This window comes from Copadichromis virginalis, linkage group LG19 (genome assembly GCF_057382275.1).
Source record: "Copadichromis virginalis isolate Kocher_CV1m ecotype Utaka linkage group LG19, C_Virginalis_male_GT1.1, whole genome shotgun sequence".
In the NCBI taxonomy this organism is placed as follows: Eukaryota; Metazoa; Chordata; class Actinopteri; order Cichliformes; family Cichlidae; genus Copadichromis; species Copadichromis virginalis.
In genome coordinates this window covers 24317984-24345890 of record NC_140636.1, presented here as the reverse complement: position 1 = coordinate 24345890, position 27907 = coordinate 24317984, and the positions used below count along the sequence as shown (strand labels likewise).

The 27907-nt window shown below is 39.6% G+C and overlaps 4 protein-coding genes across 8 annotated transcripts in view; 2 read left to right on the top strand and 2 right to left on the bottom strand.

The window, feature by feature from the left end:
- syne1b (spectrin repeat containing, nuclear envelope 1b) overlaps nt 1-7598 on the top strand; it is a 68139-nt gene extending 60541 nt beyond the window's left edge. For both annotated transcript variants that reach the window (XM_085441813.1, XM_085441812.1), the window contains 9 exons: nt 295-422; nt 694-820; nt 972-1183; nt 1376-1576; nt 1692-1820; nt 1932-2144; nt 2812-2904; nt 3793-3851; nt 6498-7598. In XM_085441813.1, coding sequence (XP_085297939.1) covers nt 295-422; nt 694-820; nt 972-1183; nt 1376-1576; nt 1692-1820; nt 1932-2144; nt 2812-2904; nt 3793-3851; nt 6498-6741 — 1406 coding nt within the window. In that variant the 3' untranslated portion in view covers nt 6742-7598. The remainder of the gene's footprint in view (nt 1-294; nt 423-693; nt 821-971; nt 1184-1375; nt 1577-1691; nt 1821-1931; nt 2145-2811; nt 2905-3792; nt 3852-6497) is intronic.
- A 171-nt stretch (nt 7599-7769) lies between these two features.
- Nucleotides 7770-10919, bottom strand: ccdc170 (coiled-coil domain containing 170). The gene is made up of 8 exons (XM_085441814.1): nt 10856-10919; nt 10529-10702; nt 10045-10326; nt 9346-9546; nt 9082-9255; nt 8688-8930; nt 8235-8438; nt 7770-8052 (listed from the first exon to the last, which is right to left on the bottom strand). Exons 1-8 carry the CDS (start codon nt 10871-10873, stop codon nt 7801-7803), a joined length of 1548 nt encoding a protein of 515 aa, XP_085297940.1. The 5' UTR covers nt 10874-10919; the 3' UTR covers nt 7770-7800.
- A 522-nt stretch (nt 10920-11441) lies between these two features.
- On the top strand, nt 11442-16001 carry rmnd1 (required for meiotic nuclear division 1 homolog). Of its 4 annotated transcripts, none has more exons than XM_085441401.1 (12): nt 11442-11502; nt 11844-12267; nt 12355-12460; nt 12539-12614; nt 13951-13990; nt 14089-14189; nt 14271-14377; nt 14468-14532; nt 14673-14749; nt 14924-15044; nt 15134-15250; nt 15373-16001. In XM_085441401.1, the coding sequence occupies exons 2-12, from the start codon at nt 11872-11874 to the stop codon at nt 15403-15405; spliced, it is 1239 nt and encodes a 412-aa protein (XP_085297527.1). In that variant the 5' UTR covers nt 11442-11502; nt 11844-11871; the 3' UTR covers nt 15406-16001. The 4 variants fall into 4 exon arrangements, with proteins under 4 accessions (XP_085297527.1, XP_085297524.1, XP_085297526.1 ...); XM_085441398.1 differs by having other exon boundaries at nt 11841-12267; XM_085441400.1 differs by having other exon boundaries at nt 11442-11555.
- A 333-nt stretch (nt 16002-16334) lies between these two features.
- akap12a (A kinase (PRKA) anchor protein 12a) lies at nt 16335-26417 on the bottom strand. Its single transcript, XM_085440975.1, has 4 exons — nt 26310-26417; nt 24492-24591; nt 17456-24334; nt 16335-17376 (listed from the first exon to the last, which is right to left on the bottom strand). Exons 1-3 carry the CDS (start codon nt 26415-26417, stop codon nt 17484-17486), a joined length of 7059 nt encoding a protein of 2352 aa, XP_085297101.1. The 3' UTR covers nt 16335-17376; nt 17456-17483.
- Nucleotides 26418-27907: the final 1490 nt, after the last annotated feature.

Sequence of the window (27907 nt, the reverse complement as noted above, 5' to 3'; positions counted from 1 at the left end):
GGACTGCAGATTTGTTTAGACGTCTCACGAAAAGGCAAATCACATAAAAAACACGGGGTTTAAATGTATTATTTCAAATCAGGGATGCAGCTCCCGATGCAAAGGGCCACAAAGGGAGTGCTGTGATTTGTGACAAAAGGCCAGAACAAACAATCTGCATTCCTGTCTACTTCTCATTTTTCGCTCTCCACATTTTATTTTTCTTAAATCAGGGGGGCTTACCTTCTTTTCTGATGTTAAACATGTTTCATAAATATATTATGGAAATATAATCAGCTAATATTGTGTTAACAGGGGAGGTTGCTGCTGCAGACTCTCATATACACCCTCTGGATGTCAGCCGTTTCCACCTGCAACAAACGGACAGCAGCCGCAGCCGCACTTCTGCAAGCACAGAAACGGACTCTTCATACATGGGATATGTATGTGTTACTCATATTACGCTTAGAGCTCAGAACAATCTATTCTTTAAAGCTTTTCTGCTCTGGACTGTACATTTAACTGCAATTAATTCTGCTTTGTCTATTTGAATGCTGCTGTTGTTTATTTTTGCTCACATTTTTTTAATAATCTATTTTCTCCTCGCAGAACTCACTTGGTTCTTCAGTTTAACAATATTTTTTCCAATTTTGAAATAGTCAGTATAATCCTGTTACACTGCCTGCAATAACCAGTCTTTTAACTGCTCTGTAGCTGCGACTGATGGGCGAGTGTCGTGGAAGTATTGACACAGTGAGGAGGATGGGCTCTGAGCTGAAGGAGGAAGAGGATACGGTGTCTGGACTGGCAGATCCCAGCAGCTCAGAGTCCCAGACTTCAGGTAATACCTATAACTATCCCCCATCTTAAATAAGCATTTAATTTATGTTAATTTATGCTTGTTAAAGAAAAAAATATGAATTATCCATTGGGCTACAGTGCTGGTAAATTCAGTTAACATAATCTTTTTGGTCTCACATCCATCAATCTAGGAGTGATTGAGCGCTGGGAGCTCCTGCAGGCTCAGGACCTCAGCAAGGAGATGAGAACAAAGCAGAACGAGCAGCAGTGGCAGCAGCTGAACTCTGACCTGAACAAAATCTTGACTTGGCTGGGAGAGACAGAGGAAGAGCTGGAGCAGCAGCGTAGACTGGAGCTTGGCACGGACATCCAGACGATTGAGCTGCGTATCAAAAAGCTCAAGGTACAGGTTTTTTTTAGTAGTAAAGTCCCTATTTTTTTACTTTTTTATTACTCTGCTTGTTATTTTCTTACTTGAATACTTATAAATATATACCTTATAGTCTTTATTCCTGCTGTTTCCTTGTTTTGTCATCAAATTGGGAATTTTTTGCATTACTTGTACGTCACCATGGACATGCGTGTTTGTCTACAGGAGCTGCAGAAGGCGTATGACAAGCGCAAAGCTATAGTGCTTTCCATCAACTTGTGCAGTGCGGAGTTTCTGCATTCGGAGACAGACGAGTCCCGAGAGCTACAAGGCAAACTGAAAGACATGAACAACCACTGGGATAAACTCGGCAGCGCGCTGGAAGAATGGAGGTCTTCGTTACAGGAAGCTCTGATGCAGTGTCAAGTGAGTGCTGATCAAGTCGGACTGTTTGAACAGATCGACTTGCTCATGAGTATGAATATCCTTCTATGATATGCTAGTTGGGTCTTCACCTTCCCAAATTTCATCTGATCAATAGGAATTTCATGAGATGAGTCACGGTCTGCTGCTCTGGCTGGAAAACATCGATCGCAGGAGGAATGAGGTGGTTCCCATTGATCCCATCCAGGACAGTGATACTCTCCATGAGCATCACAAAACACTCACGGTACCAAACTGTCACACTCTTAAACTTAAGTGCGTCTTTCCGTGTTACTTCCATAAATCCACTCTGTAAAAGGTTTCTTTTTTGAATGTATCGCTTAAATTTTCTCTCCAGCAAATCCGCCAGGAGCTGCTAGACTCACAGCTTAAAGTTGCTTCACTACAAGACATGTCCCTCCAGTTGCTGGTCAACTCGCAGGGCAGTGATTGCTTGGAGGCTAAGGAGAAGGTTCACGTCATAGGAAACCGCCTAAAACTCCTGCTAAAGGAAGTAACCCGAGACCTCAGAGAGCTGGCCAAGATTCTGGACATCACAAGCAGTCAACAGGTAGAGCCTCAGTCACTTGTGTACCTGTCATGTGTTACCTGAACACCTTTCTTTTATATTTACCTGCATTTAAAAAGTCAAAAAGCATTTGACAGAAACATTTTCAATTTCTTCCATCGTCAGATTTTTTTAAAAACAGAATTTTCAAGTTTAAAGTGGTTTTTGTAAAAATAAAATAAAATAAAATGAATACATTTGGCTATAATCTAAAAAAAAAGCTCAAAAAAGAAAGAACTGTGAAACGCAGACAGGCTGAAAATTCACAGGTTCATATTCAGTGATATTTCATTAGTCACAAATGTGTTACTCACACCGTTAATGTACAATATTAGCAAAGGTGGGGAGCAAACTTGTGATGGTGCAATTTGCCAGAATCTTGTAAGTGTGTAATCGTTTTACATTTTTAGCTCTCATGTGGAGCATATTTTTGCACTGAATAAAAAATATCATATTTGCAAATAAACGATTGTTTCAGCACAGGATACACTTAATTTTACTTGAGTGTATTATATTGTTTGGCTGTGTCCTTCAGTTAGATTTTTTTAAGTACTAATCACCTGCCAACCACTCTGTGTAGTCTGTGGCCACATTTAGAAAAGGGGTCACTATTTGCTTAACTCTCACCTGCTTTGTCTCTCTTTGTATCTGCGATTGTTTCCAACATCAGGATCTTTCCTCTTGGTCGTCTGCTGATGAGCTGGACACGTCTGGCTCCCTCAGTCCTGTATCAGGAAGGAGTACTCCCAGTCACAGACGATCGGTAATGTTTATCTCTACCTGTACATGCTGCTATATGAGAACCAGGTGTTTGGAAACCCCTAAGACACATAGAGTAAATGCCCCAAATGCCCCAGTGAAGGCCAGATTCACCCCTGTCATCCCAAGATCTCTCCTCACGCTCTTCAAATCTTTCTCCACCTCCACAACCAGCGTTACGCTCCCTCCCTCTGGATTTTGAACTTTTTCCCAGCCTTTTGCTCTTCTTGCATGTTGTCAATCTCCAGACAGTCTCCTGAGATTTCCTCCTTTCTAACTTTTCTACTTCTTCCTTCCTTTTCTTGGCAGGCTTTTTAGCTCTGCCCAGTTTGTTTCTTTTTCTCTTCCAGTATTTCTGAAACCCTTTTCTTTTTCTCAGACTTCCCTTAAATTTCTTCTCACTGTAGATACGTTTCGATCCTCGTAGTATTATAGCTAGGATTACTGGCTATTGTGCAGCTGCTTAATTTCAAGTGTAGCATAGAACTTGTTGCTGGTTTAATGAGCAAGCATGGCATCAACAACAGCAATGAGAAAGCATTATTTTCTCATTATTCAACTGTACATCAGTCCAAATAAGCATGTCCCTGCTTATACTATGTGTATGTTACTAAATGTCCTTGTTCCAAAGAGATTCATGCATCACATTGCATAATTGTAGCAGTCCCTTTATTGCACTCCCAAGCTGAAGCAATTCAAAGTAGTTGTGCACTGTGAAGAGCCAGATTCCTTATTATAACAGGTTACAAAATCAGTCACTTTCACGTATGATTTTGTTGCTGCTCTTCTTTCATTTTGGGTTTTCTTTTCATCAATAGCTTTGTCTTGATTTGCCTGGACTTAAACATACTTTCTTTCTTTTACCTCCCCCCCCCCTGTTCATTGCAAACAGCAACGGGGCAAATGTAGTCTGTCACAGCCTGGACCCTCTGTGAGCAGTCCACACCACAGGTACCTTTCTGTTGGTTTCTAGCACACCCAGAAGATAATGGAACTCAGCAGCCCATGATGCACTTGGAGATCAGTTGATTTCAGCTTTGAAATGAAACACTTAAGGAACAAATATTCAGAATTTCAGCTTTTAACGCTCGTGCCAGAATAGCGGCTCATGATAATGAATTCCATCATCTTCTGTAAGTCTAGATGCTCTGTGTAGGCTAGGCGATCAGGTGAGTGGTAGCCCACGCATCCGAGACAGGAGTTTCACAAGGAAAGGTGCAAGGCCTCCTCTCTGCCAATGTCCTTGGCTGCTTAATATTGCTAACCAGAGGGCGTTTCTTATGAATAACACAAATATTTCTCTATATCTAACTTCCTCGCTGATACTGAGCGCACACACACACCCTTTTGCTCTCAAATTGCCGAGCCAGTAAATGTCTGCAATGAACAATGCAAAGGCCGCTCTCTTCCTCTCTTGCGCTGATTCTCTCTCTTGTGTGTTACATTTCTTCTCCCTCTGCTGCTGCTATCTCACTGAGTATCCACCATCTCCCCCCCCTCAGTCTGTCATCTGTGAGTCTTGCCTCTCAGGTCTCCATTTGGGAAATGGTAAAGGGGCACTTTCGGTAAAAACACAGGGCAGCTCGAGTCACTTTGTTCATGCATTCTGGGATTGAGGGAAAATACATTTAGAGAGCAAAGCAGCCTTGATTTTTCTTAATTGAAATACATTCTGAATACTTTATTTTTTACAATACATACATATGTAAACCCCTATATTACTGCTTTCAACTGACCGTGTCTTCTAACTTTTTGAGGCTATAAGAAGACAGTATTACTGAGGGTGATGGTGACAGAAAAATGACACATTACTACTCATAGTATGACATTTTGTGAATTTGCTTATTTCCTTATGTTTCTTTTTTGGACGTGGAAGCAGTTGGAAACAGCCAGCGTGTCTGGCTCTTTCCTCCTCCTCCCAGTGTCCATGCTAAACTAGGCTCTCTCCCAGCTTCATCTTAACATCTTAATTCACAAAGGGATTTCAGTCATCTCATCTAACTCTAAATCTAGAAAGTGAACTGGATTTCCCAAACTGTTGATTTAAGAAAACGCAGCTAACTACCAGGGTCAAAGATGCTGTTTCTAATTGCCGTGCTCTTCCCGCCTCCGTTTGCTTTGCATTTTTTAACAGGACACAAACTTTCAAAGACTCCATTGTTATATGAATAAAAAGAGTATTCTCAAATTCAGCTGTTACTTGCAGCATGCCGTTTGCCTTTTACTCTAACGCCTTTTGCAAAGAAATGCAAGCTCTCGTATTAAATGTCTTTGTCTGGCACAGGATTGCAGAATGTATGCCGTGAAAACTGTTTTGTGACCGTATTCGTACTTGTGTTGATCCACCCCAGTCTCAGTCAGCATGTAGATCACAATGTTAAACATTGTCTAACATTGCTTTACACTGTGTTGGCAATGTCTTTCAAACACAGCATGGTGCTTACATCCACTGTCGCTGGACTGAGATCTTATTTGGATTGAAACTATGCAGACAACATTAAAACAGTTAAGAGTGGGGAGAGAAGGATATTAAATTAGGATAATTTTTAAAGGGAAGTTTGTTTATTGGATTAGACTAATTTGATTTGTTTGTAATTTTTACTATTTCTGTAGCAAAGAGAAGCAGTTTTGTACATGTAAGATTGGTTTATTATATTGCCGTGGAAGTACAACAGTGTTTCCAACAAAGACGGGAGTATGTGCAAAATGTAAATAAAATAAAAATGCAATGATCATTTAAACTCAATTATATTTAATATGAAGAAATCAAATGATGAAATGCATGTAAATTGATTTTTAAAATTCGGTTCTATGTTTTTATATATGTTTAGTCAATTTTGAAAGCAGCCCCATGTTTCAAATTGGTGGTGCAGGGCATGTTTATAATTGTGATCAAGAGTTTTTAGTGAGTATCACCCAAACTGTCTCTACTACAGAGACTGTGGTTTTGCTAAAATAAACAAGGCTAGCTGATATCTAGATGGCAGCATGTGTTGCTTCAAAACCTGCATTTATCTTTTTTCATTTATCCTGTATCTTTCTTCACAGATGGTCAAGTTATAAAAGCTACATCTACTGTTATTATCATATAATAGATGTTGGCTCATGTTCTCTTTATGCCAAAGGACCAACTATCCATCATTTCCATGAAGAAATTCAGACTTTGATTGGTTAGACTATAGTATAAGTTACAATTTAAAGAACTCTGTTCCAGCATGTTACATGTTTTGGATGGAAGCTTGTTTCTGTCACTGAAAAAAATCATTTCAGAGTCAAAAGCTCGAGTTATTGTCTGAAACTTCGACTGATTAACGCAAGCTTGAAATTAAGAAAAGTAACTGGAAATTTAGACATAGGTCTGCCAATTCTTTTAATTAATAAAAAAAAAAACCTTTAATTGATAATTAATTTAGGTTGGGTTTAAATGATTTAAAATCCATTGCATTCTGCTTTTATATACATTCAGGCCACAGTCTTTTTGGAAACACATTTGCAGTAGTGCAGATGAGAAGGAGATTTTAAAAGTCTATAATCCATAGTTGTGTTTGACTAATCCTGTTTTTGCTGGGCTGTGAATGTTTGTGTTTGTGTGAGCAGGCCTCACAGCGACGCTGGATCCGCTTCCTTCCCTTCTGACTCGGAGACACGATCATCTCGTAGGTCCTCGTTTCTGTGGCGCGTCTTCTGGGTCGCACTGCCTCTCCAGCTCTTCCTGCTCCTGTTAGTGGTTTTTGCCTTTCTGCTGCCAATGTCTGAGGAGGACTACTGTGCTCAGTCCAACAACTTTGCTCATTCCTTCTACCCGATGCTGAGCTACACCAACGGACCGCCTCCAGTGTAGATGGACGTAAAAACCACTGATGTTTAGTATTCTTGAGCCAGAATGACCTTAGTGGGATTCATGTTGATATCCTTGAAACGGTTAATCACGTTGGGAGCAAAAACAAATCCTGCTCGTCCATTTTTACTGCAGAATAACAGCTGCCATCTACAGTTAATATCTTTGTGTGTAGCACATAGGATCAAGCATCTCACTATGTTACTCTGTGTAATGCTGTGTCAGTTAATTTGCATTTTTGGTGTAACGGATCTGGAGGTTTCTGCCCACAGTGGACATCTGCTGGATAAACGACGTGTCGACTCAGTGGTGTAAACATGACGTAACTTCTCTCAAGCCGATAGCACCAAAGTTAAACGCTGAAATATAGCCTGTGAATTTGCTTGTAACTAAAAGTTTGTAAACAGCAAAAACATTTAATATATCTTACATTGCAATTATTTTTTTACCTGTATTTTGGCATGCAGTTTTAATCTTTGCTTTTACTTACTTACATCCATCGTTGTGTCTGTGGTAATCGGTCCATTTTTAACTTGAACCACATGGATTCATGCAAGAGTCATTTAAGCCAAGTCAAGTGAATTTAATATCCAAGTCAGACGCAACGCAGGAGTTTAACCTTTAACAGTCATCCATGGTCTTTATACATTCTGCTGTTTTATTTTTTCAGGATATGAAATATGTCTTTAAGATTGAGAAATATGACCAATAGAATTATTGCATATTTTATAAGACTGTGAGTTCAGTATCAAATGTATAACAGTCGAGAGTTATTTAACATATGTATATAATGCAAAAAGAAATAATATGAGAAATGTATGTATATGCGACTCTCAAAAACAATGAATGCCAAACCTTCATTCTAAAAGTTGTCATTTTATTTGTGAGTTAGCATTTTTAATATTTCACCCTTTGTGCATCATACTTATATTGATCTTCCCATGAAAACACAAATATAAAAGAAAACTTTTAAATTGTTATTTTATGTTTCAAAAGTAATTAATATCTCTACTATTTCTCAACATTTCAACTTATTTTTGGTATGAATGGAGTGAATACATTTTAAGTTTCGTGAGATCTGCAGGTGGTAACATCCAGGTTGGAGCCATCGGATAGTTCTTGGACTTGTTGCAGGTGAGGTCTCTGGTGAGTCGAGTAGTGCCGGGGTATGTTAACATGATGATGAAGGTGGTGACGGTGACAATGGCCATGAAGAAGGGTTTCAAGTAATTTGATGATTTCATAATTTGGAAGAGCCAACGCTGTGGCATCCAGGCCCAACGTTTGAGAAACCAGCATGCGGAAATCCACCAACTGAAAAAAGAAACTTACCTGGTTCAAAAGTTTTCAGAAATCTTGTGACCTTTCCTTTATTTATATTAACAAACAACATTAAATGAGCTCTATGACCGCTAACAAACATCTTCTGTGCAAGGTCATGAGATGTGGATGAAAGCATGGTAAACAAGTTTTCCTATTTGTCGTTTGACTCTTACCTCTCTCTGCCTCTCAGACAGCTGAGCAAGGCTCTGTCTGAGGGTAAGGAGTTCCTGTAGGTCGTCTCTTGTCTTCTTCTCTTGGCTTTGCAGGTCTGAGCTAACTGCGCTCAGCTTTTTCTCCACCTTTGCCTTCTCATCCGCCACCAGATTCAGCTTCTTTTTCTGCTCCTGCATGGTCTGAGTCTGTTGCGCGACTTTCAGCTTGGCATTTTAGGCACAGCAGAGACTCGAGTGAGCGTCGGGTTTTAGTAAAACAAGAGTGACTTTATTTAATTATGTCAAATTATTAATCTAAGATACTCTGATACTTTGAAAGCATGCATTGATTGCATATGCATATGATTCAATGACCCACCAACCCATGCCCCAAAATTAACACAAATACACAAAACATTATGAAGTGAAAATCCCTCTGGAGTGAATTTGGGCCCAAACCCTTCTCCCCTCTACCTTGAGCTCGCTGGTATGGGAGAGCTGGGCCTTGAGCTCAGTGTTGGAAAGTTTGGTTGCTTTCAGTTCACTTTGAAGACACTCCAGTTTTTTCTGCAGCCTCGCAGCCTGCAGTTGTGCATCATTTTGTTCCGCAGCCAATGCTGATCGGGTCTTCTTCTCCTCCTCCAGCTCTGAAACCTTTTTCCTCAGTAGTTGGATGTGGAGTCCTTTGCTCTCTATTTGTTCCTTCTGTGATTTCAACTACAGGGAATGGGAATATTTTAAATCAACTGTATACATTTTTTTAAGCTGCATTTGTGCATTTAGAGGTAAATTATCTGCTTGTTCAGCACCACTCTCCACTTGTATAAACTTGTGAATGATAAAAACAAAAAACAAACAAAAAAACTACCTTCCGTTGTAAGCTGTAAGTCAGACTTTTACTCTCAACTAAAGCAGTTCCCTCTTGTCTAACAAGTTGTTCGGCACGTGACAGAATGAATTTTAGCTTCATTTCGAAGTCAAGATCAATGTCAAAGTCCTCAACCTTCATCGTCTTGGACAGCTGCTCCAAGAATTCCTCATACTGTTAAAAAAAAGAGACAAATCATAGGAATGTGTCGCTATACCAACCTGTATCTGTAACTTATATGCTTAGTCACATGACTTTACTCACATCCTGTTTGCTGTGTTGCAATCGGTCACAATGCATGTCTGCTGTCAGCAGTTCGGCCTCCAGACATTGCAGTCTTCCCCTCAGGTCTTGGACTTGCTGCTCTGCAAGCTGAGCCCTCTGTTGTGCAATGTGATGAAGCTCTGTCTGCTCATTCAGCTTTTCAGAAACACAACACAGCCTCATTTCCACCTCTGGCAAGCTCTGAAAGACCAGCATAGTGAAAATGTGTGGTAACATAAACTATTGTGTGCACACTCCTTTTTATCTTACAGCTGGACTAAGTCCTTGACAGATGGAACAGGAAGAGTTAACATAAAGATACAAGTAACTGCATCAATTGCTGTGCTTTGGGACGTATTCTTCTACTTTACAGAGTTATCCAGTCGATGTAGTTATTAGTCTGCAAATTAAAATAAAAAAAATATTTAGCTGTATTGCAAGTATTGAGATTAAAGTGCTACCTGCATGCTTATTGGTAAAAAAAAAAATCAACCAGTATGTTTCATTTTACACAAGTAACTGATCATTCATGACATATAGCGATTAACAAAAAGTAATCCTAATAGCTAAAATACAATGTGATTTATAATTGTCAGCAAATGTGTTGTTTGGCTGGAGCCACATTTGCACCTTGGAGAACAAATTTAGCTTTAAAGCAGCTTTTAAGCATTTTTTGTTGGAAATCCCAACGTTCCTCACCTTATTGCAGAGGTTATCCAGTGTCTGTAGAACATCTCTCTCCGTGGGCAGGATGACGTCCTCACACCTCTTCTCCAGGAGGCCGACCAACGTTTCCAAGAATGCCTGCAGCTTGCTCTCAGCTTCTTGGATCCTTCTTTCAAGCTCCTCCACCTGGTTCTCCAGACAGTGTGACTCTCGCCTGGCTGCCTCTATTACTCTCTTACTGGCCTCAAGTCTTTCAGTTAGGGTCTGCTTCTCCATCTCGACACTTCTTCTCCCAACAGCCAGACCATCAAGCTCCTAAATGACATACAAACACCACAACAATAGGGCAATTTTAGCAGTTACTCCTAAAGTAATAAAATCTTTAAATTAACAATTTCGTACAGAAGTCAGTAGTTTTTACACAACGCTACTAAATCCTTTAGTTCGTGGGTTAAGCCGTCCAGACATGTGAAATCTTGTACTGTAAAGTAACTACTCTTTTAAGTTGTGTATATACCACTTTGAGTGAATCAAGTGCTGCTACACTGCTTGCAGCCTTCCTCCTCTCTTGGTCCAGCTCTGCCACCAGCCTCAGCACCGTCTCTCTGCTGGCTTTGCACTCCACCTCACTGGACTTCACACTCTCTTCTAAAACAGCAACCCTCATCTTCAGCCTCTCCTTCTCATTGCACTGTTAATTACAGAGGTTGAAGAAAGGTACTAAATAGTTATTAAATGTTTTTTTTAAAATCTATTTTTAAAAGTTGCCAACATAGGAATCAATTTAGTTTTTTCCTCCGCTATGACTGAATTCAGTAGACATTTAAAATATTTTAAGGCCTACCTCGTTAGAGTTTTCCATAACTCCAAATAAGAGAGGTGAGAAGTGAACTTTAAGTAGATGTTGCCTCTGTTTTAAGAAGTCTCCTGGCAACAGCAAACACAGGCTCAGTCAGAAGGGGGCGATGTAGCTGAGCCTGTCAGGCATCAACTCGTTTATCAAGTTGGTGGAATTTTATTTTATTTTATTTTATTTTATTTTATTTTATTTTATTTTAGTTTAGTTTAGTTTATTTTAGTTTAGAAAAATTGATTTCTTAATTTATATAGTAACATAAAAAAAATCCAAAGTCACGCTGAACGTGCAACAATGTGAAGGTCATCCATGAGCACCACGTTACCCCTGAGTTTAGACTGTCAGGTAGCCCTTCTGCTCAATCCCAGTATGAGCTTCACTTACCGGACATTTTCCACTCATAAACTGATCGAGTTTGTCTAAATATAAACGACTGAGTATTTTTAAGGTACTTCCTGCTGTGTTTTGAAGTTTTAGTAAGTAATATAGTTCAGCTTAAAATGGAAACGCTCTACCTTCAAGTCAGAGCTGAGAGCTTAATGTGACTACTTGTATTGCGTCACTTCGAGCAGGAAACAAGCGACGAGGAACAAACACGCCGCCTTTGAATGTATGCAAGACTGTAAACACTGAAGGTAGCTGGAATTTGTGAATTAATTTAACACCGTATTTTGTTTTTTCTAACCTGGTAAGCGAAGAAACGGACGTTTTCTACTCACTGAATTGTCTGCGGCTGGCATGTATACAGAAGTTAGCTCCAGGCATGGAGCCGCAGTACTGCTGAATGTATTATCCTAATTAGTTTGCAGGATATACGAGTGTTTTGCTTGCTGATGCACTTTTGATTCCTGTTGTTGTCTATACTTTAGATTTAACGTGTAACAATATAACTATACGTCCATTAGCTAAGTTGATCTGTTTGTTTAACATAGTTCTGTGCTTCCAGTCACCTAAAGGCACTTTCCTTTGGCAGCAGGTTATTTGTAGGTGAGTGTGAATGGAAGATGCTTCTCCGGACGTTGTGGTCCAGACTGGGAGCCCAGCTGCATGCAGGGAGCAGATCAGGCTGCGTTTTAACTTCGGCCAGGACTCACTGTGCTCCGTGGAGCTTTTCCAGGACCTGCCATTTAAACTATATTCATCAGCAGCACGAGCAGAAAAGACATGTTTCTTTGCCTGCTTTGAGTGGATGTAAAAGTCTTAGCAGTGGGTTTTTGACTGACCCTGGGAGACTTTCAAACTGTGCAAGAGGACAAACAAGTTTGTATTCAACCAACCTCGTAAAGTCAGTGTTGAAACCAGGTTTGAAACCAGCCACAGTGCCTGGGAAGAGGGCACCCAAGGGACCACGGACGAAGCAGCCGTCCAGAGCCAACCAGCCTTCCCTCAGTGAAGACAAGGTGATTTACCCTTTAGTGTAGTGAAATGTTTTATTTAGCTGCGCCTGGTATTGTTTTATGTGTTGATTCAATTGTTTGTCTCCATAGGATATGATGCAGTGCATTGCTTTTGCAACAGCAGATCAGTATCATTTGCCAACACTTTCTCACGACTTGATAAACCACGGCTTCCATGAGATAGATTTGCCCAGAGGTATGAGTGAAAAGGTCATACAGCTGTGCATTAGATTATTAGTGATGGCTTTCATGATCGTCGTGTTTTTATTTTCAGATGCCTCGAATGTTCTGGTGATAAGCACAGACATGGCTGCAAAACCAGATGATAATGCACAAATCTTCTTCTTCAGGTAATGCTGATGCGCTTTGGTTTAGACTTTGTCTCCAATGGTATTATTTTGTTGTAGAAAGGTCAGTTCTGTTCAAACATTGTCAAAAATATGGCTTAATTTGAGGATTATTGATAATTGGTTTGGTCAGTACTCGGTGATACAGGCGTACCTTGGTTTGCCTGTATGCCTATATCAGTGATCTATTTCTCAGCATCAGATGCACACACAAATCTAAACATGCAATTGCTGAGATTGTCGATTGGATTACACAAGGCTAATCAGTGGTGCTTTTTAAAATTGTTGATGCTCTTGCCACGTGAGGCCAGGCCCCACTGCATTGTGTCTAAGCAGTCAGGGAGGGCTGTGAAGGTCTATGTAATCCTCCAAGGATATGCCTCCTCAGACAATCACTGACCTCCTGCTAAACCATTCATGCTGGATGTTGCATGCAGCATAACGTTCGCCACAGCATCTCCAGACTCTTACCTGCCACATATGCTCAGTGTGAATTTGCTCTCATCTGTAAAGAGAATGCAGCCCCACTGATGGACCTTTTGGTTTTGTTGATCACTAGTGAATGCTATTCGATCTGCATGTTGCTGGTATGTGAACACAGGTCCCACTGATGGATGTCAGCCCCTCATGCCGCCTTCATGGAGTCTGTTTCTGACAGTTTGATCTAAAACATGCACATGAGGTTTTGTAGGCCACCTCCCGTTCTTCCTCTCACAAAGGAGCAGATACTGGTCCTGCTGCTGTGGTATCTCCCTGTGGTATCTCCACCACACTCTTGAGATTGTGCTGAGAGGCACAAACTTTGTTGCCATGGCACGTGTGGATTTGCCATCCTGGAGGAGTTGGACTATTTGTGCAACCTGGCTGAGATGGTGATAGTGTCTCATGTTACTAGTGGTAGCAAGGACAAGGAGATAGAAACGGTCTGTGGCAACCATTCCCTTTTTGGGGGGTTGTCTTGTTGTTGTCTTCCCCTGCACCTGTTGTCCCTTTGATTTGCACCAGAGCAGGTGAAACTGAGTCTTAATAGTTTATGCTTTCTAACTTACAGGTTGCTATCCCTGAAGTTTAGCTGACTTTTTTGTTATACGCTGACAATCAAGCATTCCTTTAGCATTTTTCAGCAGTGTAGTTACTAATACTTCTTTAGTACAGCTGCTTTTTTCTTTGGCCCCATAATGCCTGATCTCAGTCTAAAGTTTCTAAGTTTAAAAGTTGTTTTGTTCAGCTAGAGTTTTTGTTTGACTGCTTGCCTCATGATTACCTTGAACTGATAGTTTGTTTTGTAACATGAGAGGAAGGGCTAAACACTGACTTGTTCCACTTTCTAAATTTTTAGAGAAGGCTCAGTAGTTTTCTGGAATGTCGAGGAGAAAACGGTAAGCAAACATCACCATTAATGCAGTTAATCTAATTTCCAGTTCACTTTTCTACTATACTATTGTTAAACTCTGTAATTTCCCCTCGGTCTTTACAGATGAAAAACATTTTGAGAATCCTGGAACACCATGAGATCCAGCCTTATGAAGTAGCGTTAGTCCACTGGGAAAATGAGGAGATTAACTACACTGTGGGAGAGTACGATGAGCCTCAAGCTTTGTTTTGTTAGTACTTTCAGACTCTGTAACGTTTCTAAACAGACACTTTTTTCCACCTCAGGGGAAATACAAAGCTTGAGCGTGGCAACTTTATTCTGAGTGACGATATGGATCAAGAGGAAGCTGTTTTGGAGAAATTTGCATTTTCAAATGCACTTTGTTTGTCTGGTGAGAAGCTGTATTTCCAGTCTGAATCATAAAAAATTTATTTGTTTCCTGTGAACACTGCTAACCTTTTCTCTTTGCTTTCTTTTCCAGTGAAGTTGGCAATATGGGAGGTAGCATTAGACAACTTTGTAGAGTCCATTCAATCAATTCCAGAGGTACAGTGGACAATTAACAGCAAGAATGAATAATTGATTATTTATAATGGTTGTTTGTGTGTTAGGAGATGCACGTGGCATTAGCATTTTTCTAAAATGCTAATGCCAGCATGCTAATTTTTTTTTCCTTTCCCACCCAGACACTCAAGTCTGGGAAAAGAGTCAAGTTGTCCTCTGCAGAGGTTATGCAGAAGATAGGAGAGCTTTTCACATTAAGGTAAATTCAGGAAAGTACAGCCTTTCTATTTTTGTATTCACTATTTATGAGCAAGTAATACACCTTGAGTTTTGTGTAATTATACATGTTATTTCTAAATGCAAAAACTGCTGTTTGTTTGCTTTTCTAGTATTACCGTACTTTAGTATTTTTATTTACACTCTGCTTTGACAGACACTGTATAAACCTGAGATCTGACCTTCTCCTCACGCCTGATTTCTACTGGGACAGAGAAAACCTAGAAAAACTCTACGATAAGACGTGCCAGTTCCTCAGCATCAACCGCAGAGTCAATGTAAAGGATAAACTATCGCTGCTGGGTCTTTGTGTTAACACTCAATCATTTTTTTTGCCCAGGTAGCTTCATAATCTATCTCATTTTAGGTTGTGAATGAGAAGCTGGAACATTGCACGCAGCTGACAGACTTGATGAGGAGCCACCTGAGTGAGAAGCACAGCTTGAGGTTGGAGTGGATGATAGTCATCCTGATTACGATTGAGGTAAAAGAGGTCAAGCAAGAAGCCTCAAAGAATGCAGCATTTTTAAAACAAACCTTTATTCATGCTTTAAAAAAACAGGGAGATGTTTAATAATGAGTGCATCTCATTTGTTTCTCTTGTAGGTTATGTTTGAACTCGCAAAAATGATCTTCTAAATTGCTGCTCTGAAGCTACAACAACTCTAAAAAGGGCACAAGCAGCTATGAAAGAAGAATGCTGCACTGTGCGAAGGCACTGAGTCATGAAGGGGACCTAGATCACGCTGAATGTATTTACTCTTCATGTGTTACATCAGCAACTTTCTGAAAACCATGAATTATTTTTAAATCAAGAATTTCACAAATTGTTACTGAGGATCTTGGCTGCGGGCGGGAGCAGTATTTTACACACATTTGTTCTTTATTACTGTGAAAAAAAACAAACAAAGAAAAATCAAAGTAGGCAAAAAAAGATTTTTAATCTTTTGTGATGATCTGACCTTTATGTTTTGGGACTTTTTTTGTCTTTATGTTCTTAATTTTCTTTTTACGTCATGAGAAAGCATCTATGTTTTCTTGTCAGTGTCAAAGATGCATTTTTAAAAGGTCTTATTTGCATGGGAAGGCAGGGACTCCCACACCTTGACACTGATCTTGCAGCTGATTTAAAAAAGAAGGGGGGGGGATGTAGAAATGCATCCAGATTTACTGAGTCCCAAACACCAACTGTAACTCTGTTATAAAAGATGGGAATAAAGTATTTATGTTCAATATTTCTGTGTTTGGATGTTAAACATTATTAACAGATTTCTTTTCTTTTGCAGTAAACAAATAATTACTGAAGTACTTTTAATTTATATGTATTAATTTATTCAAATAAAATAGTTTTTATTAATTAAACACTGGTAAATATATCAGAAAACATATAAATACACATAAATCAATATTAGTGACATCAGACAAGCAAGGATTGTCCATAACAGGCAGTAATGGAAATGAGATTTCAAAGTAAAAGCATACAGCTAACATAAATACCTTTTCACAAGCTTATTTCTCTCACTGTTGCAGTTTGATTACTGAGCCTCAGGCATCAAGCTTAGTGAGGAGGCTTGTTTCTGGCACTTAGATTTTTTTTTTTCCTGTCTCTAAGTCTAAATTCAGGGTTAGTATCTCAAATTCTCAGCTTAACTTGAAATTTTGAGACAATCAAAATTTCCACTTTTTATTTTTTTCAGTGGTAGAAACAGCCTGTTAAAGAACAGGAGAACAGAAAAGTTTGAGTAAACATGGTTGCTTAAGGCACTGCTGATTAAAATTGGATTAACTGCGTATTTAATTAAGTTGAGCTTTAAATTAAACACTGTCGCACCTTGCTTCATGCCATGCTCTCACCATGCTTATATTTTCGAACTGCTCACAGTAAAAATTCTAATCACTAAAATATTCATTATGTACAAGATCACATATAATAATAATAATAATAATATATGTATATATATATATATATATCCTCAGTATGTTCAGGTCTGACTTTTTAAATCATGTGGCATAAGTGAAATACTAATTGCAAATAAATGTGTTGTGGAAATATCTACATTTTGCTAATTTTTATAAAAAGGTGTTTCTATGTGCTGTAACTGGTAACATACATCATGATTTAATGTGGTCTGTGAATAACACCTGAACGTTTTTTAAGCTTTTTACCATAAAAGGTGAAAAGATTCAACAAATATATTATGATATTCTTATTGACTTACTGACATATACATTCTATTCAAAAACTTAGGCATAATAATGTATGAATTATGAGTGGAGAGACCTGACAAAATTAGCAATGAAGTTGCATTACATGACAAACAGGTAGTTAAATTTACTGAGGCCCCTGCGTGGTAAAATAGCTCATTGTCACACTTCTAAAATCATTCAAAAATCACAATTCAAGCCCCCTGAGAAGATTAACCTTTTTTTTCAATGCACACTTTCCAAAACACTCTCTTAAGTCATATACTGTATAATAATAAGATAATCTTAGCAATTAAGGCTAGTTTCGCTAATAAATATCAGAATATTTTGGTGCAACATAATGTGAAATAAAAGGCTTTGATGGCTTTATGAAGCTTTCTTCCTTTTACTTTTTGATTGTTCCACCTACAAAAAGAAATACAAAAAAGGGCATACGTTTAATTGAAATTGATTGTGAAAATATACAGAATAAGATGTGGCTTACCACTTAGTAACACTTGAGCTGGGTTAGGTTAATCCCATTCTGCCTGAGTGACACATGTTGTGATTACTGGGTACTCCAGGGCAACAGCAAAATCTTCACCTTCACTCTCAATTTCACCTATTCCTCCTGTTTCATGCAATCTCTGATGATATTCCTCATCCTCACTCTTGGTATCAGGTGCCATTTCAAACTCAGATTCAGGATCTTCTTCCCTCCTTCTTCCCTCATGTGCACTTCCAGCTTGAGGCTCCGTGGGTTCTTCCACTTTGATGTGGGATGCCCCCTTTTCCTCTTGGGTGTAAATGTCTTCCTCAGCATCCAGCCACACGTCATCATTTTCCTCCTCTATTTGTTTAATGGGCTCCTCTGCTGTTTTTTCTTTGCTACGAGCCTTGAAGACTGCAGGATGACTGATCAACAGGCCTCGTTTCTCTTTTTGCATCACAGGTTCTGTCGTTTGTGTGGCCTGAATGTCTGGTATTATCGATTGCTTTGACTGAATTTGTTCCACTGGTTCTATTGTTTCTATTGTGTGGATGCTAACAGCCTGTAGTACTGGCTGTTTTGATATCTTAGCTCTTTCAGTTAAATCTAATTTTTCTGCTTTCTCTGTGATTTGCTTCAGCGGTTTGGTGGTTTCTGCTGCCTGGATTTTGGAGATTATTGGTTCCTCTGATTCAGCTTGTTCTGCTGGTTGTGTTGTTTCCATTTCTTGAACAGCAACGTCCTGAAGTTTAGGCTGATGGGAGACCACAGCTTCTGATTCAGTGATTTCTGTTGTCTGAATAGCGACTTCCATTAGCTCCATTTGTTTCTCGCTCTCAGCTCTTTGCATTGCATTTATCAGGTTTGTAGGTTCCACTGCTTCTACTGCCTGAACAGCAACTTCGGACACATTAAGCTGTTTCACAGGTTCTGCAGAAGGTGGTGGGGATGCTGGTGCCTTTAGCTGCCCAAACTGTATGTTAAGTTTGAATTCTAAGGACAGGCTTGAAGGAGACTCTACATTACCTATTGACGAGATCATACCCGTGTTCTGGGGGGCTACTAATCCTGTGTTATTTGGTGTAACAATCTGGCTTTGTGTACTTTGTAGTTTTTGTGCTTCTGTGGTGGTATCGCCATCTTTCTTCTTAGCTAATTCTTCAGATGTTGCATCCTCCGCTGTCACACATACCTCTGATTTTTGCTGCTCAGCTTGAGTTTCTTCCAGATCCTCTGTGTGATCATGGGTAGAGATATCTAAACCTAAATCAGAAATTCGCAATTGATCCTCAGACTCTTTCTGCTCAGCTGGGATCCCATGTCCTTCATCCTCTTCTTCTATGAGCTCCCCAGAACTGTCCATCATTTTTTCATCCTCTGGTTCACTTGGTGCACTTTGAACTGTCTCGCTAATATCTGGTTGTTTTATAACTTCTTGTTCCAACTTATCTGGCACAGATTCAGGAGTGGGCTCTGGTAAATTCCCCTTTACATATTGAATAACTTCTTGAACAGTTCGATTGTTTTCCTCGTTATTCACTTCCTCTTTGATTGCAGTAGAGGCAGATAGATTTTCTACTTTTTCATGACAAACATCAATAACTTCTTTGGCTTCTGTAACCCCTACCTCAATCATTGTGTTGATGATATTCTCTGCTGAATTGATATCAACATCCACCACTTGCACTTGGAATCTGTGATTGTCGTCAAACTCTAGTGATGGAACATGCATCATAACAACCACACTGCCTTCTTCTGCTGTGTTAATGACATTGTTCTTCTCTAATGGTGTTGTGCTCTCAAAAGTGTCCTCCATCACACTTGCTTTTCTTTCTATCAAGTGTTCTCGAATCTCAGTTGTTTCCTCAATCAAAACATCAGGTATTACTGCTGAAACATCTTTTAGATTACATGTTATTACTTGCATCACTACAGCGTGCTCAGTGGCAGCAGTGATTACCTCAGTGCCTTGAAGTTCACCAGCTTTTTCTCCATCAACACTTACTTGGGCTGTACTAACATCCTCGTCATATTTGGGTTCTTCTGAAGCTTCAGCACTGTCAACACAAGTCTCACAATGGACCTGATCATTACTTGCTTGTTCTTCTTCTTGTTCTGCAGAAGGCACATAAGCAGCTGGTACCATTTCTTCCAAAGCTTCACCTTTTCTATCTTCGTGTTCAGCTTGATCATTTTGTGGAATGCTTTCGGTTTTCTGATCTTTGTTTATTTCTAAATCCTGGCCTGGTTGTTTTTTCTCAGTTTCATCTGTAATGCGGTCAGTGTCTGGTTTCGGAACATCTTCTAGCAATGCTTCAGTTTCAAGCTCCTGAGTGCTAAACACCTCAACACTTGATGCAACTGCATTTGCAGACTTGGATGCTTCACGGTCAGTTGCAGGAACATTGTTTTCTGCATCAGGCAGTGATGCTTCTGGTTCCATTAGGTCAACTGCTTTCTGCTTGGGTTCACCTGTAACTGTTTCCATTGCCCCCATATCCTTGGATATCACCTCATCTTCAGTTCCTTGAGGTTGACCTTCCTCTGAATCTAATGTGACGACTTGTACCACTTGTAACACTGCTGGTTCTTGAACATCCTTGGTTATGGAATCATCCAGTGCTTCACCTTTATCTTCAGTGATTGGTAACATTTTAGCCTCTTGGGGCTGATCTTTTTCTGCATGTGGAACATCCTCTGATATTACTTCTTTCTCCCATGACTGACCACTCCCCTCTTCTAAATCTAATATGGCTGCTTGTACAGCTTCTACCTTTTCTGGAACTTCAGGCTGTGATTCTTTGTTTTGAATCTCATCGGCCACTTCAGTGTGATGTTGTGTTGTCTGTTTGTTTTCATCTGTTACTGGTTCAGAAGACTGAATGTCCTCTGAAGGTTGTATTTCTGTTTGAACACTATCTTCTTTTGAATGCAGTGATGTGGCTTGAAGAAGTTTTGGTACCTCTGGAACTTTGGAAACTTCAGGCTGTGGTTCTTTTTTTTTAATCTCATCAGTCACTTCAATGAGATTCTCTGCTAACTCTTTACATTCACCCGTTATTAGTTCAGCAGACCGAATGTCCTCTGAAGGTTGTATTTCTGTTCGAACACTGTCCTCTTTTGATTCCAATGTTGTGGCTTGAACGCCTTCTGACACCTCTGTAACTTCGGAAACCTCAGACTGTGGCTCTTTAGTTTCTGGCTCATTAGAAACTTCACCTTCAGTGAGATGCTCTGATGTCTGTTTGTTTTCATCTGTTACTGGTTCAGCAGGCTGAATGTCCTGTGAGGGTTGTATTTCTTCTTGAATGTTGTCCTCTTTTGATTCAAATGTTATGGCTTCAACATCTTCTGGCACCTCTGTAACTTCAGAAACTTCAGACTGTCGCTCTTTAGTTTCTGGCTCATCGGTCACTTCAATGAGATGTTCCCCTGTATGTTTGGATTCATCTGTTACTGGTTCAGCAGACTGAATGTCCTGTGAGCGCTGTATTTCTTCTTGAATACTATCCTCTTCTGATTGTAATGCTGTGGCTTGAATACCTTCTGGCACTTCTGTAACTTCAAAAATTTCAGACTGTGTCTCTTTAGTTTCTGGCTCAATGGAAACTTCATCTTCAGTGAGATGCTCTCCTATCGGTTTGGATTCAAATATACTTTCTGCTGGTGGAACATCTTCTGAGGCCGGTGCTTCTTCTTCAGGTGATTGAACTTTGTCCTCTTCTGCAGTTGCTGTGGCTTTTTGCTCAACTTCCACTACATCTTTCACTTCATCATCCTCTGTTTTTGGAGCTTCAGTCTGTGTTTGTCTATCTTCTGGTTCAACAGTCACTTCAGCAAGATGCTCTGTCTGCTTGGAATCGTCTGTAACTATTTCTGTTGCTGGTATGTCATCTAAGTGTGGTGCTTCGTCTTCAAGTGACTGAACAGTATCCTCTTCTGAAGCTTTTACATCTTTTTCTACATTTTCCAGTGCTTCCAACTCATCCACCACCACAGAAGGTTCAGCTTCAATTTGACTTTGCTCAGTAATATTTTGATTGATCTGATCCCCCATGGAGAACAAACTTTGGGCTTCTTGCTTGATGCTTCCATCTTTATTTTCATCAGCCACAAAAAGAGCTGACTCTGCTTCTTGAGCCTCAGTTTTTGAGGCATCTTCTTCTACTTGATCTGCCACAACTAGAGAACCTTTATCTGGAGCAACTTCATCACTTTCAGGTAATGTCTCCTGAGGTAACTCTTCCTTTTCTTCAGAAATGCATTCTGGCACATGTTGGCTGTCATCAGTAACTTCTAATTCTTTCATGCTTTCTTGCACCTGTGTAACACTGACCTCATGAACTTCATCTTCAGTGACTTCTGCATTGTCAATCTCCTCAGATACAATCTCAGATACAATCTCTGTTGAAACAGCTTTGTTAACATCAGGTATGCTCTCTGTTTGGGCTGTTGCCTCAACTTCATTAATTGCATCAATTGGTTCAGCATTTAGCTCTGCGTTTACCACTGTTTCATCTGATCCTTTGTGTATTTCCAGGATTTTCGGCTGTTCTTTTTCAAATGTTTCAAGTAATTGAGGCGAGACAGAACTAACTATTCTTTCTGAACTTGGCTCCTCTAAAGTCACTGGGACTACATGTGTGCTTACAGAGATGGTTTCAGCAACTTGTTCTAGCAACAACTCTGTGTTGTTGACACTGTATTCAGCTGGGACAGGTGTTGCATTACCAGATGTTTTTGAAGAGTCTGATAACTGGGAAACTGCAGAGATCATCTCAGTTTCATCTGTCACAGTAACATCAGCAGGCTCTGGAGCTGTTATGGCTTCAGATGTGATCTCTACCAGGTCCTCTGCTATAGTGTCATCTCTTGCTGCTTCCTCAATGCCTGAAGCCGGAGTGGCCATGGTCTCTGTAAGTACTCCCTCCTCTGGAATATCACTGAGTTGTTGGTGTTTACTGATTGATTCTGTAAGGTCATCTGGTTCTTCAACTGGAGCAGGTGTAGCCAGTGTTTTAGGAACCTCATTTTCTAAAGCTTCCTCATTGTCTTGGGACGTTTGTGTTTCGAGTGGAAGACTATCACAAGGTGGAGTGGAGTCCTGCTGGACTTCATTGTCTGTTACTTCTGGTATGTAACTTTCTACATCTGCCTTGGTTTCTCCCATTTCATCTGCAAACTCTGACAGTGGAATCACAGCTGGAGTCTCAGAGTCTTCATCACCTGAAGCTTCCTTGTCAGCTTCATCTAAAGATACTTGTTCTAGCGTTTCAGCAGGCTTTCTCTTTTTTCTTCCAGGTAGGAGATTCTTAATAGAAAATGTGGACTCAGGTTGAGTAACATCATTGTCAGAAGGAATGATATCTTTGCTTTCATCCAGATCCTTGGCTTTTGTTTTGGGGGTGACAAGTTTTTTAAACGATTTCCATGTTGACTCCCCATCACTCTCTGGAGGACTTCCTTCTTTAATTTCTTGGGCCTCGTTAGATCTTTCTAGTGGTGATTCTGCACCTTGTTTAAGTCCACTGTCTTGCTTGCTATTTGGGGGTGTTTCTTCTTCTGAGTCTGATGATTTTCGGCTTTTTCTCCTTCCAGATCCACACAAAACAGCTTCCCATGACACAGATGAGTCTTTCCTTTTTTTCCCTTCTTCTGTGCTGTGATCTGATATTTCCCCCCCTTCACTTGGTTTAGCCTCATCTACTGAACCTGAGATTTGTGCCTGTTCATTGCTCAATGAAGGCGTCTTGTTACGTTTTTTTGGAGTCAGAAGTTTTTTGAAGGTTGCCCATGCACTGTCCTCTTCTTCTGCTGCCGGGGCAGAGGGCTGTGCAGGACTTTCGTCTTTCTGATTTTCAGCTGACTCTGTTGAAGACAGCAGCTGATCAGAGACTTGTTCTTGAGAGTCAGTGATCTTTGTGTCACTTGATTTCTTTGTTTTCTGTTTTTTGGAAAGACTCCTGAAACTAGAGCCTGACATTAGCTTCTTCAGTGGACTCGCCTGAACTTTTTCTTTTTCTTGAGAGTTTAGTATTTCACCCTCACCATCTGATCTCTTCATGGAAGGTGGTTTAACATCATCCTGAGTGGTTACTGCAGGCACGATCTTAGCTTCTCCAAGTCCTTTCTCAGTTGTAGCTGCCTCAGTATCAAGAGTAATCTCCTCCTTATCCTGTTCTTCCACTGCTTGCTCTGCTATTTCAGCAATCTCGTTTTCCCCCATATCCACCAGTTCTTTCTCGGTCACCTCATCTTCTGCAAGTTTCTTTTTCTTCCGTAGACTAGAAAAGATTCCTGTGGTAAAAAACCTTTTTAATGGAGATTCAACCACCTTTTCTTCAGTAATCATTGGTGATGCTGGATGCAGTTCCTGTGTGGTATCCTGGTGTCCATCTTCATTTACAGCAGGTGAAGTTGTTCTTGCATCATCATTATCACGCTCAGCTTCCTCTTTGATTTCTGTTTTCTTTATGTCTGCATTTTCTGCAATATTCTCTGATGTTCCATCTGTCAGACTGGGACATGTTGTTGAATCATATTCATTTGCTTCCTGTGCTGTGTTTACATCCACACTCTGTTCCTCATTTTCACTTTTGACCTCTTGTGCATTATCTTTGACCTCCTCTGGTATGTTTGGTAGTTCCTCGGGCACATCTGTTTCAGCCTCTTCACCAGAGCCTTTTTTAACTGTCGATTTCAAACCAATGTTGCTGAAAAAATTTCTAAAACTTTCATTGATGTCATTTTGCTTCTCTTCCATTTCGATAATTTCTACTTTTTCAACTTCATTTGCATCAGCTTCATCTGGTGATGTCTTTGCATTGATGTCAACACTTTCCACTGGAGTTTTTTCTTCTTTAGGGGACTTTTCTGTCTTTGCAACATCTTTGTCTGAGGAAAGGATAGTTAAATCAACAATTAAATTAATCATTAAAATACTTTTGAAAAATCGGCCTAGTGTGCTAACAGATTCTTTCACTTAGAACCCAACAACTTGCGCTTCTATTGAAACCATGCTGGCAGAAATACACAAATTATGAATACCCACCCTCTGCAGAAATCTCGTCTTTGCAGTGACCATTGAGTGCTGCTATAGAGCTGTCTGCTTTTCCATTTATCTCAGAGATCTGCCCATTGGTTTTGAGAGGCTGAAAAAAAGCACAAAACTGAATGTACAATAAATCTCTGCTCATGTGTGCATGGCACGAAAAAAATTTAACAAGTCTAGTTTGAACCTCTGAAGAATTTCCATCTGTAATTAACAGGGATGCCAAAGACCTATAGAAACAGTATAGACCAGTTACTATTGGCTAGGTTTTGTGGCAGCCTTAGAGTCAACGCTCCTGATTTTTCCAATCCTAAATCCATGAGTCAGATTAGTTGGGAATGTCTGAGCAGGGTTTAGGGAATAAGAAACTTAACTGCACCCAATAGTGTGCCGAAGAAACCTAAATAAACAACTGTAAATACATCAGACGGTAATATTATTTCCAAGTTAAGCTTATTTTTCAACTTTTTAAACCAATTTATTAGATGTACAGAGTTTTGCTTATCTTTTTACTCATGTTATAATGTTGCCTTATTTTAAGTGCTTTATCTAATTTAAACTGAATTTAAACTGACTATCCGAGCTCTCCAAGAGCCCGAAAATAATAACAACTGAAGGCAAAACAACCTAGTTTTAGATAGTTAAAGGCCATAATCATCATCAACTCCCATTATCACAATTTAAATACAACTTATTGGGATTAGTGTTTTTTCTTTCTTTTTAACACCCCACTTCCAAGCTTAAGCACATGATTTCTTCCAGCAGTGTCATGTCTCCACCTTAATAACAATCAGCATGCTCGAATATAGCATCAAATCAACACAACATCGCCAAGAAAAAGCATCAATTTCTCTACTGATTCTTACAGGACAGTGCTAATTGACATCCTCATCGGCATGAGCTGTTATAATGTTGTACACTAATAATCAATGTTGTTTTCTGCTTAGTCCAGCAGGGGAGAAATTCCATCTCTCCCATGGGCTTTATTTGGTTCACTCCAAGAATGAAAGGTCATCATTCCTCCATGCTGTTTCCTCTTTCATCTACAGTAAATGAAAACCTCTGCGCCATCAATGAAATAGTGAAAAACGACTATTCAGAAGAGTAATACTATGTAAGTTATCAGGTAGCCTCAAGAGCCAAAAGCCAGCAGTCAAGGGCCATTAAATTTACTCACAATTGCAACATGAGGCACTGCACACAATCCATTTAACAACAACAACAACTTTTACAGTAAATGGTTTAAGTTTTGTGTTGTAAGACTCAGGCTATGATTTACAATTATTATTCTTTTTCCAATTTTGCAAATCTTGCTGTATAAGGAAAATGGGGCCAAAAAGAGTTTCAGTCAATGTGGGACATATATACATATGAAATGCATCACATATAAGACTTTTTCCCCTTTTATTTTCTTTGTCTTTATGTCTAAGGAGAAATGACACTAGGCTGTTGTGCACCCAGCACAATATATAAAGCAATCAATAATGCTTCCTGTTACAGAAAAGCTTAAAAATAATCACATTGCTCGTCAGTGTCCCAGTATTGCTGGATGCACTCATCCGCTTTGAAGGGACAAGGACTTTCCTTTTATTCTGACGTTAATTGATGTGTTGGCATGCAGCGTGTGCACCGTCCTGATAACAACAACAAAATCCAGCCTCAGCATTTTTTTAATCTTTCAAAGCGCCTACTGTTTGTTCTCTGTCACCATAATGAATCAAATGAAAACCACTGATTGGAAAAGAGGACAGGCTAAATCCTTGTTGCAAAGTTAATACAGCCATAAAGGAAGAATTTGGGGCTCTTGGGATATGTTACCTTGTCTTCAGTATCCTGCACAGTTTGAACATCATTCACTTTTGCGCTCTCCTCCTCCTCCTCTGCATCCTTCTTGCCCGCACGTTGCGCAGACTGAGTGTCTCCCATTATCTGAACTGCAGCGCGTCGCTATCCGGAATGAGCCACACGAGTGAAACGGATATCCCACAAGAAAAACAGGCCGGTAGCTCAGCTGAGCCACGGAAGGCGGTCAGCTCTCAAATGGTGTAGTCTGGATGCTGGAAAAACTCTTTCCTCTTAGATTAACACCTCCCTGCAGAATCACATGAAGCCATATGAGCCAGCTGACCCGGCCCGGCTCAGCCCGCCTCTCTCTGCATTGAAAAAAAGAACTGCAGAGAAAACAGCCTGCTCTCAGATTACTGAAGAGAATGTCCCAGCAACAAGCATAAACCTGCACTGGTGAGGATGCACTAGCCCGCAGATGCACTGAACAACGAGTGGCTATGTTAAAGATTTAAAGGATATTTTCATCGGAAACAGATGCTGCAAATGCATGCCGCATTAAATAAGAAAGTCTGTTGCTGTTTAACACTTTGGTTATTCGGAAAGTGGATTTTATAACTAGTTTTATTATTTAAAAAAAACAACCCAATAACAAAAAAAAACAAAAACCCAAAACCTAAGAATTTTGAAACCAGGAATGTTCTTTAAAAAAACAACAACTATTTAAATCTTTATAGAAATGGTTAACAGTTAAAAATAGTTAAAATGAACTACTGGCTGGCTATTATATATATATATAATAGTTATAGTATTCCTCCAATTACTTAATTGCCTAAATTAGTAAAATTACCTGTACAATGAAAAGAATACATGTTGAACAAGTTTGCAATCATTTTATGTATCAAAAACTGTAGGGCACATTCAGTCTGACAAATAAGCAGACAGGTTTCATTATAACAAATGTCATATAGGCCCATGAGAGTCAAAAGTGAAGTTGCGGCTGGACATTGTGGGTCAGTGTCTGGGGAAAATGTCACAACCTGCCTGTTGCTAAAGTTGCCATCACATCAGCGGCCCTGCAAATACTTCTAGGGAGATGCTTTTTGGACAGCATGTTAAATCCTACATCCTTATAATTAGAACAATCCTCTTTATGTATAACATTTTTTAAATTAATTTATAATAAGTGGGAAGTGTTCTGGGGGAAACAAATGTATGTCTTAATAACTTATTTAATAACATTAAAATGGGCAGATGTACTACTAAAACATCTTTTAGAGAATGGGAAGAAGTGGACATTTAAATAGCAAATTGCCAGCCTTATATAAACACAGTATATATAAACTGCTGCATGCTAATGCTAAAAAAAACCCCAAACATATTAACATGATTGTTAGCATGACCACATTTTAAAACTTCAACCCATTATTACTGTTATTAAGTCAGAATCTTAAAAACAGTAAAATTGAGTGCCCACTTTGAAGACTGCATGGAGAAATTGTTCAACAATTATACGACATTTCTCCATAAAACAAACAAAAAAAAAGCCATAGCAAAGCAAATCTACTTTAAAAGTGCTTTCATATTGAGGTTAATTACTGTTCACTCCACAAACCACTTTATTAGGAACA